General features: G+C 38.8%; 1 protein-coding gene across 1 annotated transcript in view; it reads right to left on the bottom strand.

Annotated features, from left to right (window-relative positions):
• The window catches only part of FOCAD (focadhesin), a 2,336,882-nt gene that overhangs the window by 996,968 nt on the left and 1,322,875 nt on the right, over positions 1-17,039 (bottom strand). Inside the window, exon 16 of the mRNA XM_044060381.1 lies at positions 3,181-3,315. Within this exon, the coding sequence (XP_043916316.1) occupies positions 3,181-3,315 (135 nt within the window). The remainder of the gene's footprint in view (positions 1-3,180; positions 3,316-17,039) is intronic.

The following is a 17,039-nucleotide window of genomic DNA, read 5'->3' as shown; positions in this document are numbered from 1 at the left end:
ATATATTGCAGTGCCTACATATCTTAAAACCGAACAAGGAGAAAGAGAAGGGAGAAAGAAAAATAAAAAACAGGAGCACCTATTTACATTAGTATCCCCATTAAACTTAAAAATAAGTGAGAAAGCTTTATTTTATAGCATGTAAATAAAATCATGCACTATTAAAATAGTACCATTAAGAAAAGAATATTGTTTTACTTACTCTTAACTTTTTCCCTCCTCTTCCACTCTCCTGAGTATTTTTTCAAACATTAATGACATGAAGTAGGGCATATGCTTTTGAGTCCCCTACAAGTCTAACAAAGTCCAAAAAAACTCCAATATTTCCAGATTTTCTTCTTCTGACATGTTTCACAAATGTAACTATTGCTTTGTAATCCCATGCTTGTTAATTTCCAAGTTACTGGATTTATTCCTGTTCATCTCCAGCTCCCAAATCTTGTCTTTGCATCATTTCCAACATACTCTTGATTCTTCTAGTCAACTTATACATATTTTTTTCCTTCTCTCAAGCAATTTCTTTTCAGGAAAAGGTTTCACTGGCACAGTCTCTCTGTTGTCCTCACTACCAGAAAAAGAAGCAGAATCTCCATCCGGCTCACAGATCATGCATTGCTGGACAAACGTTTGTATTTCTTCCTTGGCATGTACATCAAAAAAAATATATATACTTTTATTTTTGGTTTTTGTTCTAATTTAACGTGGTCTTACTGTTTAACAGAGTTCATGGTGTTGTTAAAAGCAAGTTTTTCTGCATTTATTCCTGCTATCAAGTATGTTTTACTGTTTATTTTAAACATTTTAAGGTTTTCTTAGTTTGAGTGTATGGGTGAATGGGTGTGTGTGTGTGTGTGTGTGTGTGTGAGTGTAGGGTGGGGGTATATTTACATATATTTATACATATTTATATTTATAGTTATATTTATACACATTTATATCTTAATGTTAAGAATGAATTATGAAAGTTTTAGTGCGTGCATGCCCACTATTTTAAATGCATTCTTATGTACACAATATTTTATGGTAAGGATGAGGAACAGAGTGTGGCAATACTGACTTATTTACTCAGTGTGGAAGTAAGCTATTTTTATATGCTTACCATTGATTTAATGTATGTATTTAATTAAAATTGTGTGATTACTTAATTAATTGATGTTAAATGGTATAAATGTGATTGCAAGCTGGTTTTAAAATTTGTCTGAGGAAGGAGGGACACTGAGCTCTCCGAAAGCGTTTTTGGTGCTTACATTATCCATTAAACTTTGTTTGCCTTGGATTTGGCTGCTGGCGCTCGTTTTTGTGGTTTTCAGTCATAAAATTGAAACTAGTTAGGTACTGCAGGGATCAGTATTGGGCCCTCTCCAATATCTGAGAAATGTGATGACTAAGTTTGCTGACGAATGCAACTGGAGTTCTGCTATCTGCTCATCCACTGAACTAAACAGTTCCAACATGGACTGGAATACATACACCTGGTGTACTGAAACCAGTCTCAAACTAAATGCAAGATAGTTGTTGAGTCTTTTGGCTTTTCCCGGTTAGGGGTCGCCACAGCGGAACTCCGGTCCGCTAATGATTGGCAGTAGATTTTTACGTGCCAAGTTGCCAGCCCTGATGCACAACCTTCAACTAAGACACGCCCATTCACGCATGTCTCCACACAGAAGACGCTCTAGCTGAGAATCGAACAGGACGTCTTACTGTGAGGTGACAACGCTACCGCAGCACCACCGCAGGTAAACTAAATGCAAGAAAGTACAGTAAACTAAATGCAAGAAAGTACAGTATAATAATGTCTGGCAAAATAGCTATTCCCTCCTCATATTACTCGTCTTCAAACTTATGAAGACAAATTTCTCTCTCTTGTTCGATCATCATATTTCCATCAAAGTCACGAGAGCCATTTTCCAAGGGTATACTTGTCAAGATCCAAAGAAATCATCTGACCAATGTATTCTTTCCTTATCAGACCTATCATCAAATACAATGACTCCCTTTAATATGTACAAATCCAAGCATATTTTTCCCCTGGAAAGGTTCCAATGATTTTAACTAAAAAAATAAAGGCCTTAAATCCTTCAACTATCCTACCCAATTAGCACAACTTTCCTTATATTCTGTAACCTACTCACTGCCCCAAGGTGCCCCACATCTCACTTTTTGAGCCATGAAAGACTCAGTCCCATTTGACCTTCTATTTCTTCACAAGACCAATAGATGTAGAAACACCCATACTAGGCACCTAAAACAAATAAATAAGACTAGTCAGAGACATATGTCCCTAACTCAATGTATTCACAGCCTAGTACTTTTTCTGTCTTTAAGGCTCATCTTGATGATTGGATGGGAAGGCACAAACTTACAGAAAGGGTTATGTGCATCCCTGGCTGATTAGAGAAGCAGGTACTATTAAATACTCAAAGGGTAGATCAACCATTTAAGTATGTCTTCTTGAAGGTGTGCATGGTTGGGCCTCTTATAGTCCTTCTGTCTAGTATGGTTCCTATAATCTTATGTACACAGTTTCAAATGAAGAAAGCAGCATCTCCCACTCTCCTGCCTGACAAGGACTCTAGGACTTGGACAAATTTGGCAAGATAACTTAAATCTCTAACATAGCTAATAGGACCACTAAGTACACAACCCATGATATGCTACCGGTGCTTTCTTTCTTAAAGTCATAATGCAACTGTTCTGCCTTGAAGGGAGGAAGGAATAAAGTGCTCTCTCTTTCAGAGGAGATGGAATAAGGGTCTAGCATCAGGAGGAAATTCAGTGTGACATGATAGCCCTCTTCAAAATCCTAACATGGGAGAAAGGTGTGTAGAAAAATAAAGCTCCACAATGACATAAAACTCAATAGGGTTAATGAACTTATGGCCTGAACCAAGTGGTATGGGAAAAGCCATAAATTCCTTTGCATTTTTCACAGGATAGCACAATTCCTTACATAGCAAGAAAAAAACAGTAGTGATATGTATTTTTGCAAACATTAAAATAACTATAAAAAATTAAGTTCATCATCTCCAAAGGATAAAAGTGGCAGAACAGTTATCTCTTTGAAAGTTAACATCCTGTACACTCTCTCTCTCTTGCTATACAACTACAGAGATTAACTCATACTTGTTACAAATACAAATATGAACATTAAAGATGGCTTGATAGCCTGATGCAACTTACCTCATAATCTGTACTTTTCACTTCTAGTGATGGAACTAGTGCAAAAAACTCATTCAGAGCTTTTAGTAAAAGAGGTCGAGTGTCACAGCTCAACTTTGGGCACAATGCATTCCATGTAGACCTTATATCAACAACCTAATAAAACAATGACAGGTTGGTAGAAATTACATCACTATAAAAAACAATGACAGATTGGGAGAATTACATCATTATAAAAAAATGACTTCATGTCAATGCAAATGCAGACAAAATATAAATACTGGATAGTTCTTTCAGACTTCATCAGCTTTCATGGGCCTTGTGTGAATATGTCTGTTTGAATACTTACAAGATTACACATATAGAATTACATATATTTATGTGTGTGTGTGTCTGTACATACATACACACACACATATATACAGATGTATATATATATATATATATATATATATATATATCTGTATACTCGCATACACCTGCAGTATATATGGCACTGCATGACAAACCATTATGAATTCTTGGTACAGTATTATTCTACAGCACCAACATGTAAACAAAATGACGCACCTTCAAATGTGGAAGAAAGTTTTAACACTAGCTCAGCAAAGAAGAGTGCAAACACCTGCACAGTAATTACAGTATGAAAGTAAAACCAAAAAACAAATCCAATAGCAAGTCTGAGTACACAATTTAGTCTATGAAAATAAAATAAAGATGTGATGCTTCAAGAAGGCCTGAGATGGCATAATTAAAATATTGCTGTGTGCCGTTTTAATATAGTTATGTTAGTTGTAGAGATGATACCAACTTGATAAAAAAATGTGTACTGTTTCAAGAGGGCTTGAGTCTTTTTAATTTAAATATTATTGCTTTTTGGATTATTTTAATAAAATAAGTTATATCATTTGTAAAGAAGGTACTAACTTTTTAATCAAGCCTCTGTGGATTCAATTATGAAGACAAACTCAGATGATGTTACAAAGGCAGAAAAATGGTACTGAATAGAAGCAGTTTTCCTTGCAAAGTATGACAACATTTTCAATCCTAACTTAAAATCTGAACAAAAATTGAGATTATGACATTTTAATACCACTAACTGTGATCAGTTGTAAAGAGAAGGGCTGGAATCAGCCGCAACATACCTGCCTCCTCTGTGCACGAGATGCTTCTCCAATCCCACTTCTCAAATAACTATACAGAGGTTCAACAAGTCTTATGGGGGGGGGGGGGCAGTCTGTGTTCTGGCCAGCAATATGAAATTCCAAATTTTGCATTGACCTTTTGTGAATCAGCTGTAATCCCTTGTAATCATAGTTATTAATATAACATAATAAATTTTTTTTTCAGTTTTCAAACAGTCCAAACTTGGGATTTACTAGTATTTTTTCCAGAAAAATTGAAAATATGTGTGCCTGAAAAGAGCTGTTGAAGTGACAGGGGTGGAGTCAGATTTAATGTGACACTAAGCAAGATTTCGGGTTGCCTATGAATACATTTGTAGGTAAAAAATTTTTTATACTGTGGAGTCACTGCTTGGATGGAAATTTGCTTTTCTCCCTATAGTTACTGCATTTCTTGATCAGTCTGAGGCTGAAGTTGTCTTTTGTGATATACATAATTTTGCATGTAAGACAACTAAAATGGACTTAGCCAAGCGTTCTGAAATCAATTTTTCAGTTTGTAGACTTGCCGAGTAAAAAACTGCATTTATGAAATCGGATAATTCCATATATAAATATTTTTTTTTTACTGAATATTGCAAGATAGAATACGGTGATGCAAAGCTCCACAGACATAGGAATCAGAATGGTTTAAGCAAGATAATTAAGGAGAAGAGTATTCATTAAGAAAATCTGAACCTTGGGTCATTTCACTACTAGAATCATTTGGAGGATACTGGTCTTTGTTGAGGGGTGTTTTTTTTTTCCTTTGGCATGAGAAGAAAATCCAAAATGGTTGTTACATGACAATGAAAATTTATTTGGGTGCAATCCTACTGGTAACATACAGTGTCTATGTCCCACCAATAGCTATATGCACTGAATTATAAAGATGATGAATGAAATTAGTGCATTTCAAGAGGGGAATGCAGGGGACTGATGGATCGTGATCAGTATGACAGATATCAGAGTATGACCTAGAGTGATGAATTTCCTTTATGTTTTTTTTTCTTTCAACATTCTCACCCAATGCCAAAAAATAATGCAGTTGATCACTGTTACCAAAGTGTGAATCATTACTTCTCTCCTCCCTGATCTCTTATGACCACATTTGTATATTTTTTGCTTTTTATCTTCTCTTTCTAGATAAGAAGACAAAGATGATCAAAACTAATTTCAGACTTATAATCTCTCACTTGTTTTCAATGGATATGATGATGATGACGATGATGATTATAACTGACAAAAAAAAATAAAATAAAGGTAGACAGCCATAAAACGTGAGTATGAGAGTCGTAAACAAAAGCATCCAAAAGGCCTGTGCACATGGTTTAAGCCATATACACAGAAATGCAACTACAAAAACAGCTGATTACGCAAAATGTGACACCGTCCTTCATTTATAATTGTGTGCATCTAAACACAAATGCTTAAATTAATTTATGTTACTTAACTTTTCAAGAGGAAATATTTTTACAGTATAATGGCAGTATTATACCTAGAGCAGCATGACTCTGGAACCAGAACCATTTAATCCTCAAAACAGATAGTGTGAAAAATATTCTACTTCAAGCAGAAAGTACAAACACCAACAACATCTTAAGAAGTAGTTTAAAAATAAATTATATTTATGCACTGTCAACCTGTTGTTGTCTAGTACCTTTAAAATTTGTGTGTGGTGATCAGAGATGCACTATAGTGAAGCCAGACAGATGGACATTAGTAATGCCAGACAGCTGGACAATCAGTGAGTGATAGCAGACAGTTGTTAATCAGTGAAACCAAATACAAAAAGAGCAATGCATTCCTAAGGCCCACCTCCACAAACCAATGAGATGCCAGAAATAAACAGATTAATTTTTCAAAACACAAAGAATATACAGTCAATTAAGGAGAGAAAATGCAATTCACACTTGGCGGTTAAGGAGGTGCAAAGAAACAACTTTTCTACCTGGATTCTGAGTGTAATTTTAGAACTACAATGACCAAGTCATATGCAGTGCAGGAAAGTCAAGGAAGCAGAAAAATATGGCATAAATGAGGATGAAATTATAAAGAATGGAAAATCACAATGTTCACCAGCATGGGAAACAGCAGTCCTACTGCATCCCCTAAATAAATACATACATAAACAATTTAATTTATTTTGTATTAAATGCAATAGCCTATTTTAGGCTAAGTTAATTGACGGTGCAGTGGTAGCATTGTCATCTCACAGCAAGAGGTTCTCCTGTTTGATTTTCAGCTGGAGTGCCTTCTGTATGGAGTCTACATGTCCTCCCTGCGTTCATGTGGGTTTTCTCTGGGTATGCCAGTTTCCTCCCATGTTACAAAGATATGCGTCTGCAGCATTTCTCCTCAGGCCTCTGCTGAAGATTGGCTTTGTTCCAAGTTGGACTTTCCCGGAAAACAAATGTTAAATAAATAATTGTCATTACTGCAGGAGTCCTCCACAATCCTTTTTTGTCAAACTTGCATCTAAACTAAATGGTTAATCACCTGCTTCAGCTCGTAACTTTGAAAATCAGTCCTTAGCTGAAATTTATTACTCCTGTAGCACTAAGATTTGCAATGAAGTTCACAATATTTTGTATTTAATATATAATTTGCCTTTTGAAGTGCCTAATGAAACTAGATACAGTTTATGATTTATCTATGATCTCTGTTCTGCAAACTTTACACTTCACTTTATTTTGCCACTATTGCACTACCCTTTGCATCACAAATACTACCTGTGTGTGGGCGCAGTTAGTTCTGTCATTGTCTATCACTTTTTTCTTTTGTTGGTCAGTATTAACTAACCATTAATATGCAAGACTTAAGCAAACGAGGGATGTGCTTTCACGGCAAAGGTGACACAATCAGGGCAAATTATAAATGATCAGAACATTATTTTTTTTTTCATTCTGTCACAGACCACTGAAAAATATATGATATATATGAAGCAACAACTTTCAAGCCTTTACCAAGTTATCCACCTCCAGTCCCAAGTCATTTATTTTCAAGGAAAACTCAAATTGGGCCCAATTTATACTTTCTCAACCAAGACTGAAATCACTACTTTTACGACTCAATGAGAGTTGTGTGACTCAAGTCTCTAGCTATGCATACATATAGATTCAGTATTTATTTCTAAAGAAATATTTCAGTACCTATATATTCTGGACACGTTAAGCATGTGTCAACTTGACAAACCATATTCCTATCCCTAAAAGAAAATAAGATTAATGTAACATGCCAACCTCACAAGTGTTTTACACTCAAACTACAATACTCAAATTGCAGACGACCAAGCATTACACTTTTGCATTCTTAGCAGAAACGAACGCACATCACTGCATTCTAATACAAAGGTTTAACTGGCTCTCCATTACTCAAAAGGTCACCCATGCTCTATGATATAAGCTACTGTCGGGTTCCTATCAGCATCTTGATGCGAGAATGCCGAAAGTGCAGAACATCTAACAGGTAAACTGAAATCTCCGTAAGGGAAGATTTCCATTTACTACAATGTAGTGTGGTCTCAGTGTTGGCATATTTAATTAGCGGAGGGTGCAGGGGGGCTTGCCTTTAGGGATTTTTTTTTTTATCGGCATTAGAAAATTTAATAGTTTGATCATTTTAGTTTGATATTTTGTGATTCAAACTATTAAATTTTCGAAATGCTGATATAGACCCGCTACTGTCCACATGAAAAGAATTCTCTTCACTTGTGGTCAAAACTACAAACTTTCCCACTCTAGCCCATCCAAAATTCAAAACCAAAATGGGAGAAAGTGTGCACTCTATAATAGGACTTGGCATATGGAATCATTTAACTACAGATGACAAAGTAATGAAACATCTATACAAGGATGCCTCAACTGAAAATCTGCAAGAAGAAGCTGACTGCATCTGCTTTTATGTTGCTGATTAAACTCCGTGCTCTCTGGTTCATATCACATTCATCAAAATAATAAATCAGGAAATAATAAACTAATATAAAATGTGTAAAATAACATATCTACTTTTGTATATTTTGTGTGTGTGATGGCCATGCACTGGCCCAGTAATCAAGGAGCCTCAATCCTCACCACTAGTACCAGTGAGGGGCGTCCATATTGGGAAGGATAACAAATACACACACAGTAACATACAAGTCCTTCGAGCACTCCCTCTGTCCAACCAGTGCTTCATGTCCCTGCCCAAGTAGCTGGCACACACACACACAAACACACACACACACACACAAACACACACTTTGATATATGATTTATATACAACCTCACAGACACTCCTGTGGAAGGTTGGCACAAGTTCACTAGCTGTGTCCCTTCTGTTCAGGCTATAAGGTAGTAATCCACTGCCACCAGAATCTCTATTTATCAGCTACCAATAAGACCCTTCCCAAAGGGTGTCCACTTTTACTGTGCATTATTATTATCCAGTTACTAAGTGTGACCAGAACTTTTAAGGCTTACTGGAGTGGCTTTGTACAGTATCACTATATACATGCAATGTACTCTAGAGCTTAAAATTATCTCTACACAAAACAGCCACAGTTGAAAGGTTTAAACATATTTAACAATAAATAATAAAACCACAAGACAAATCTCCTCAATTCAACACAGTGCTAGTCAAGAGTTCAGAGATCACAGGAAAATGCCTAAAATAATACTGTAGAATAGTCTGACAAATATAAAAAACAGCTAGACTTACTATTTTCTATTTCTAAGAGAAACAGTAACATCTAAGATCTTACCGAGCAAGTAAGTGCTGGTGAGTTGTCAGTTCTGAAGACAAATACAAAATGCTCTAATTCTCACTCTCTGAGAGAGTCTTAAATTAATAATACATCACCGCTGACTCATTTTAGATTACATCATTCTTGACACTTCTGATTTAATTTCCCAGGCTAACAGAAACTCAGAGTTTTAACAATTCTTTTATCTTGCACCTGGCCAGGAAACCACACCAATAAAATATATTATACATGCAAAATCTAGCAATTAACTCTGGTCTCAAAACAATACAAGGAATTCCTTAGTCCAGACATCATTTCTATGAGTTTTGACATCAAACAGTCATAAAATAATTAATTTTATCACCTTTCTTCCAGCAGGGTGCACTGGCAGTCACACTTTTGAAGCTCAGAAAATACACAGTTTTCTTTACATTTGTGAAACATCCTGTAGATTTTATTAATATTTACAAATGACATAAAACTGCCTACAAAAGTCTAGCTAGATGGGCTGGCAGCCTTTCAGTTTTTCAACCCCCCCCCCCAAGAACTCAAGCTAGTTTTTCAAGTATCCCTTGAGAAACGCTGCTTGAAAAGATTAGGTCTAACAGAGTGTACCTTTCTCCATTCCCTGTCTTGAGAGCCCATCTACGTTGGCGTTGCTAACCCCACTGCAGTGCTGCACTGCCATATATGCTTGCAGCCCTAGGCTCCATCTTAGCAACTGGGCATTTTGCTGGCTGGCATTGTGTAACCATGTTAGGGGATTGTGACCTGTAACTACAGTGAATTTTCTTCCGACCAGATAAGGTTGAAGTTTCTGCAGTGCACACACTATGGCTAGACATCCCTTTTCTACAGCTGCATAGAATTCTTCCCTGGGTTGGAGCCTACAACTGAGATTAACCACTGGGTGCTCTTCTCCCTTTGAAGAAATCTGGCTAAGTACAGGCCCCACCCCATGGTTCGAAGCATCCACCTGCACAACAAATTCTTTGCTGTAATATGGACTGGCTAACACGGGGGGTCCCCCCCTAAAGCTTCTTTAAGCTTCTGGAATGTTTGCTCACATGCTGTGGTCCATAATACCTTATCTGGCCTGTTTTTCCTCATCAGGTCTGTGAGTACAGCAGCTTTGGTACTATAACTGGGGATGAACTTTCTGTAGTACCCTGCTGTCCTTAAGAATGCCCTCATCTGCTTTTTGGTAACAGGTGCAGGCCATGCCTGAATGGCTTTCACTTTGGTAGGTTCTGGCCTGATCTTACCACTCCACACTCTATGTCCCAGGTAGGAAACCTCTGCCATACCCACCTGATATTTACTGGGCTTAAGGGTCAACCCTGCCCTCTGTAGTCTGCCCAGCACTGCCCTGGCATGCTGAAGGTGATCTTGCCAGGAATGGCTGTAGATGGCAATATCATCTAGGTAAGCAAGGGCAAACCTTCTTCCTAGGATATGATCTACCAACCTCTGGAAAGTTGCTGGCACCTGCCAGTAACCCTAGGTAGCAATACGTAGCCCACCCAGCTCCTCTAAGGTCTTATCTGTCCCAGGGATGGGTTAAGCATCTGACTCTGTGTGACAAATTTCCTGTACTCCACACAGAACCTGCTGGGTGCTGCCATTCTTCTTTGGCTCCAGCACCACTGGGGATGCCAAGGGACTTTTGGACTCTTGAATTACCCTAATTCCAACATATCCTGTATCTCCTTACTAAGAGTCCGTTTGACTCTCTCAGGCATCCTATAAGGGGCCTGCCTAATGGGCCTTTGGGGGTCCTGTATCCACCTGGTGCTGAACCAGGTAGGTGCACCCTGGTTTCCCAGTGAACATGTCCCCAAACTCCTGTAACACTGCCCGTATTTCTCAAACCTGGGTAGGAGATAGCTGCTGGGAAATTGCTACCCCTTCCATTGAGGTGTCAGTCCAAGCCTCAGTGAGATCAGTCACCAGATTTCCCTCAGAGTCCTGCAATCCACTATAAATACTCAGCACAAGGACCTCCCTGTCATGGTAAGGTTTCATCATATTAACATGGTACAATTTGTGACCCTGCCTCCTGCCTAGCAGTTCTACCATGTAGTTAACATTACTAACCTTCCTTACCACCTTGTAGGGTCCTTCCCAGGCTGCTTGCAGCTTGTTGTATCCGACAGGAATGAGAACCATTACCTGCTGCCTACAGCATACTCTCTAGCTCAAGCATTCTTGTCATACTATACCTTTTTCTGTTGGGTTTCTGCCAGGTTCTCTGAGCCTTGTCCTGAGGTTTAGGATGCATGCCACAACAGACTCCTTGTGAGATATTCACACCTTCCCACTTATCTCGGATTAAATCTAGAGGTCCTCCCACCTTATGCCCAAACTGCAATTCAAAGGGTGAAAAACCTACAAATTCCTGGGGAACCTCTCTGTAAGCAAACAGATGGGGCATATATTTGTCCCACTCCCTCTTAAACTAGTCTGCAAATGCTCGTAGCATGAACTTGTTTGTAGAGTTTAGCCCCTCAACAAGACCATTAAGTCTGGGAATGGCAGGGGGTGGTCTTCAGGTGCTTCACCCCACAGTACTTCCACACACAAGCCATCAGGCCTGACATGAAATTGGCACCTCTGTCAGTCAGTATTTCTTTTGGGAAACTTACCCTGATGAAAAACTCTAACAAAGCATTTGCCATCTTTTCTGCCTCAATGGAGGACAAAGCCACTGCCTCAGGGTATCTTGTAGCATAATCCACTACCACTAGGATATACCTTTTCCCTGTGGAACTTGGGGTACTCAAGAGGCCCCACAATATTGATAGCTACCTTCTGAAATGGCTCCTCAATCACAGGCAAAGGCATCAAAGGAGCTCTCATCTTGTCTCCAGCCTTGTCTACCTTTTGGCACTGCTCACAGGTCCTGCAGTACCCAGTTACATCTCTGGAAATTCCAGGCCAACAGAAGTTCTGCATAATATGTCTCTTTGTATGTTTTATGATCATATGACCACCAAAGGGAATATCATGGGCTATGGCTAGAAGTACCAGACGGTAGGCTCTAGGTACTACCAACTGCTGTATTCTCTCACCTTCTAGCCCTCCCTCAGGGGTCCAGTCTCTATACAGTAACCCTTTGTCCCAGTATACAGAATCCCCCCTCCCTTGACAGTCAGGTACCTCACTAGTTACCTGCTTCAGGCCTTGTAATGTAGGGTCTGAGAGCTGAGCCTGTCTCAGCTCTCTTTGTAACCCTTGCCAGCTCCCCTTCCACAAGAAGTCTGGCATCTTCTGACTAGTGCCTCAATGTCAGCCTGGGTACTACTACTCACCTCTACCTTTGCAGTCACTCTGTCCAAGAGAACATCAGTACCCACAAGCAGCTGTGGCTCACCTTCAGTCTCACTGCTACAGAGTAGCTCCCTCCCTGAAGTAACCACCTCACCAGTCCTGGCTGCAAGTATGTGGTCTGTCTGGGTCTCCCCCAGGTTACCAGACCCACATGCTTGTCTCGAAGCCTGACTGTGTGTAACTGCATAAACACATGGTACTGCCTCATCAAAATCTTTCGCTATCAGGACATCTACAGGATGGTAGTTTGGTACCTCTGTTGTCTCAAGACAACCTACTATTAGCATTTTGTCCTTCCCAATTACCAGCTCCCTCACCTTTTGTTCCCCACCTTGCCTCCGTGGACATCTGTATGGCACATGGCCTCACTGGTTCATTCAAAACATTTAACCCCAGGTCCTGGGTGTGTATGTGGACTACTGGCTTCCCCTGCTACTGACAGATTTTGGTGGGGCAGTCTGAGCTGCCCAGCATGGGTTCCTTTAGACCCATGAGCAGTACTGGGGGTCCCTTTCCTGTGCAGGGATGCCCTGCTTGCTAGGTATAGGTCTCTCCCTTCTTCCACAATTCATGTGAAGAAGCACATTGTCTATCAGCTAACGAGATCCGCATGTCCTCAGGCAAGGTGCTAAGGGCTTGTTCCCTCACCAAAAGGTCCGCCAGGCCTTCAAAAGTGGTGACCTGACATCCACTCACCCACCTATGAAAATAAGTGCTCAGTTCAGCAACATATTCAGACACACTTTCTTCTGCCTTGCGTCTACGCTCACAAAACATTTTTTCTATAAGCTTCAGGTGTTAGCTTAAAAAATTCTAAAACTATTCTTAACAGCAGTATAATCAAAAAAATTGCGATGAGATAATTTAGACAGCACACGTACAGCTTTACCATGGAGTAAGGGGGTCACGAACCGTACCCAGAGCCTTTGGTACACATCATACTGTTTACATACCTTCTCAAACGTATGAATGAAACTATCAAAATTATCCCCCTCTGTAAACTGGGGAAGAAATTTACTGACCTTTTGAGCTTCTGGGGTCCAGTTACTCTCTTCCTCATTACCTCCATGACTCTGGTGAAGAGTCAGCATTTCCTTTTCACGCTGCCTCTGCTTCTCCTTCTCCTCAGATTCCAGGCATAGCACTTTCTCATTCTCCTCAACCTGTAGACGTCTCAGTCTTTTGGCTGCTTCTGTTTCCAAACGCCTGGCCTCCAACTCAAGTCTCTTTAGCTCCAGATGGATTTTTAAGTCCTCTGCAGAAAGGCTGAGCTGTCCATTCTTTGAGTGTTGTACATCTCCATGGCCAGTCTAATTGTCCTCCTCATTGCTGTTTTCTGTTGCAGCTATGACCAAAGCTGCAATCATGTCTGCCTTAGTCAGGTTTCCATGCACCAGTCCCTTAGCCTGGCACATCTCAATCAACTGGCTCCTTGCCAGCTTGCCATACTCCTCTGCTGACATACTTGCCTGTTCTCCCTGACTAACTAAGCTAACAAAAGAAATAAAACAACTGTGATCTAAACTCTGAATATTCACTGTGTATTTGATTTAGAGTACAAAAACACCTTCAATGATCACTGCACACAAGCTACAGGAATTCACTAGCCACACCACTACAAGCCAATCACCAACCAATTAATATGTGGTGTGGATATCCCACCACTGCCAACCAATTAATATGTGGTGTGGCTATCCCACCACTGCCAACCAATTAATATGGGACACCAGTGCACTGGCCCAGTAATCAAAGAGCTTCAATCCTCACCACTTGCACCAGTGAGGGGGCCCAACATTGGGAAGGATAATAAATACACACATACAGTAAAGTACAATTTCCCTTAAGAGCACACAGAGATCACATTCAGTCTGGGGCTGGTTTCTCCCTTTCTCTCCAGATCCCCAATAAGACTCCCCACTGGCACAGAGTCCTTAGCCAGGATTCCAAGCCAAGTCTTCCGAACACTCCCTCTGTCCAACCAGTGCTTCGTGTCCCTGCCCAAGTAGGTGAGACACACTTTGAGATATGATTTATATACAACCAGACACTCCTGGGAAAGGTTGGCACAGGTTCACTAGCTGTGCCCCTTCTGTCTAAGCTATAAGACAGTAATCCATTGCCACCAGAACCCCTATTTATTGGCTACCAATAAGGCCCTTTCTAAAGGGAGTCCAATTTTACTGTGCAAAATTATTATCCAATTAGTAATTGTGACCAGAACTTGTAAGGCTTATTTGGAGTGGCTTTGTACAGTATCACTATATACATGCAATGTACTCTAGAAATTAAATTATCACTACACAAAACAGCCACAGTTGAAAGGTTTAAAAATATTTAATAATAAATAATAACACAAGACAAATCTCAATTCAACACAGTGCTAGTCAAGATTTCAGAGATCACAGAAAAATGCTTAAAATAATACTGTAGAATAGTCTGACATAAATATAGAAAACAACTAGACTAAACTTACTAATTTCTATTTCTAAGAAAAACACTAAAGTCTACGATCCAGAGCAAGCAAGTGCAGGTGAGGTGTCAGTTCTCAAGACAAATGCAAAATGCTCTAATTCTCTCTCTCTCTGAGAAAGTCTTAAACTGATAATACATCACTGCTGACTCAATCACATCATTATTGACACTTCTGATTTAATTTCCCAGGCTAACAGACACAGTTCTTTGATCTTGCACCTGGCCAGGAAACCATACCAATAAAAGACATTATACATGTAAAATCTAGCAATTAACTCTGGTCTCAAAAGAACAGAAGGAATTCCTTAGTCCAGACATCCTGTCTCAGATTTTTCAGATCAGTCATACAATACTTTACTTTATCAGCTTTCTTCCAGCAGGGTGCACTGTGGTTACATTTTTGAAGCTCAGAACATACACAGTTTTCTTTACATTTGTGAAACAGCCTGTGGATTTTATTGTTTTATTTATTTATTTCGCATTTGTTAACCTGGTTGGTCCAGCTGGGTAAGAACTTACCCGTTTTCAGTGGAGACCTGAGGGGAAAAGCCCCAAATAGACATACAAATACATACAAATAGAGACACATTAACAATATTAAAGAGTATAAACAATCTTATGGATAATTTGGATAAGAAGAACATAATGTACTCAATGGAATAGTACATAGCTATATATACAAAAAGTGTAGTAATAGGTTGTAACAGGAGAAAACAACAATAATAAATCCAGCAGGTAAGCAGGAAGGAAGTTAAGGTTGTATGTTCTATAATGAAAAGAAAAAGGTATAATTGGATTAGTGGCTAGAAGAAGAAATGTGTAAGTGCAGGGGCTTCAGAATTGAGGGAAAGTAGAGTAAAAAGTAGATAGGGGTGACTGCACAAGGGACCATAGGTCAGAAGAGGGAATGGTGCAAAAGAAGACAGTAGTAGAGGAGGGATGTAGTGAACTAGAGGGAGGGTACAGAAAGAAGAGCAGTTGGATAAAGTAAGTTATAGAAATAGGAAAAAGGTCTTACAGATCAGACTTAGTGGTGAAGTTGGTATGTGGAGAGGGAGGGGTTAAGTAGGATGATAACAGATACATAAAGGGTTGTTATGGAGGTACACTATCAGGTCATGTTTGAAGTTATGAAGGGAGGTATGACTTCTAATATGGAGTGGAAGATTAACATTTACAAATGACATAGAATTATCTACAAAATTCTAGCTAGCTGGGCTGGCAGCCTTTCAGTTTTTCACAATACGCATCTTGGATTTTTCACATTTTATATTCCTATATATGTATCATTTCAATGTATTACTGTAATTATACTTCAACATCTGGGTTGTGACCGAAAAGGGTTATCAGACCACTGCACTAACCCAGTTAATAAAATGAAATAAATAAATACATGCCAGTAAAGTCCAGTATTTGCTAGCTACATGCAAAAGGGCATACATCAGTTACTATTTAACAGTTTTTCAGAAAAACTTTGAAGGAATTATGCTTGGATGAGGAGGTGCCAAATACATCCAGAACTGCCACTCTACTCTTAAGAATATAAATGTAGCTCAGTGACAAAGTTATACTAATTGTGAAAATGTGATGAGTCTATGATGTTTTAGTGGTGGCATCTTTGCAGCAATAAAATAACTCCTTCCAAACAAGCGTGTTAATTATAGTGCACAATGACAATTCAATAAAAGCACATTCTGAAATTCCCTGCAGACTACTTTGTCAGCAGTGGTGAGCAAATTGGTGTAGCTAAAGAAATTATTTTTTGAGCTATGATACAGTATTTGAATTGTCTAGACATAGTAAGGCCCTGCTGAATTTAATTATGGTGACTGACAAAAAAAGCAATTACTAGTAAATGGAAATCAAAGTCTAAACCAACTGTACTAGATGCAGTGAATATAGTAACAAAAATTAAAAAAAGAAAAATTTACAAAAGGGTAGGAGCACACTACAAAAAAATGAGAATACATGCAGAATAATGTTTTGGAGGAGGAATGTGGTTTCAGGGAAGCCAGGAATTGAATGACCTATGAAATGTTCTATATAGAAGACGATATGTGATGTATAATGTTTTCAACTGAAAATATGTCAATATGGGTTGTTTTTATTTATATAAATGTATGATTACCTATATCATAAATGATAATTCAATAAAGATGTTTCTTATTTAAAAAAAAAAACTAATCAACAAA

Source organism: Protopterus annectens, chromosome 2.part0 (genome assembly GCF_019279795.1).
Source record: "Protopterus annectens isolate FY-2018-M chromosome 2.part0, PAN1.0, whole genome shotgun sequence".
In the NCBI taxonomy this organism is placed as follows: domain Eukaryota; kingdom Metazoa; phylum Chordata; order Ceratodontiformes; family Protopteridae; genus Protopterus; species Protopterus annectens.
The sequence above is the reverse complement of the archived record's forward strand: the minus strand, read 5'-3'. Positions and strand labels throughout refer to the sequence as shown.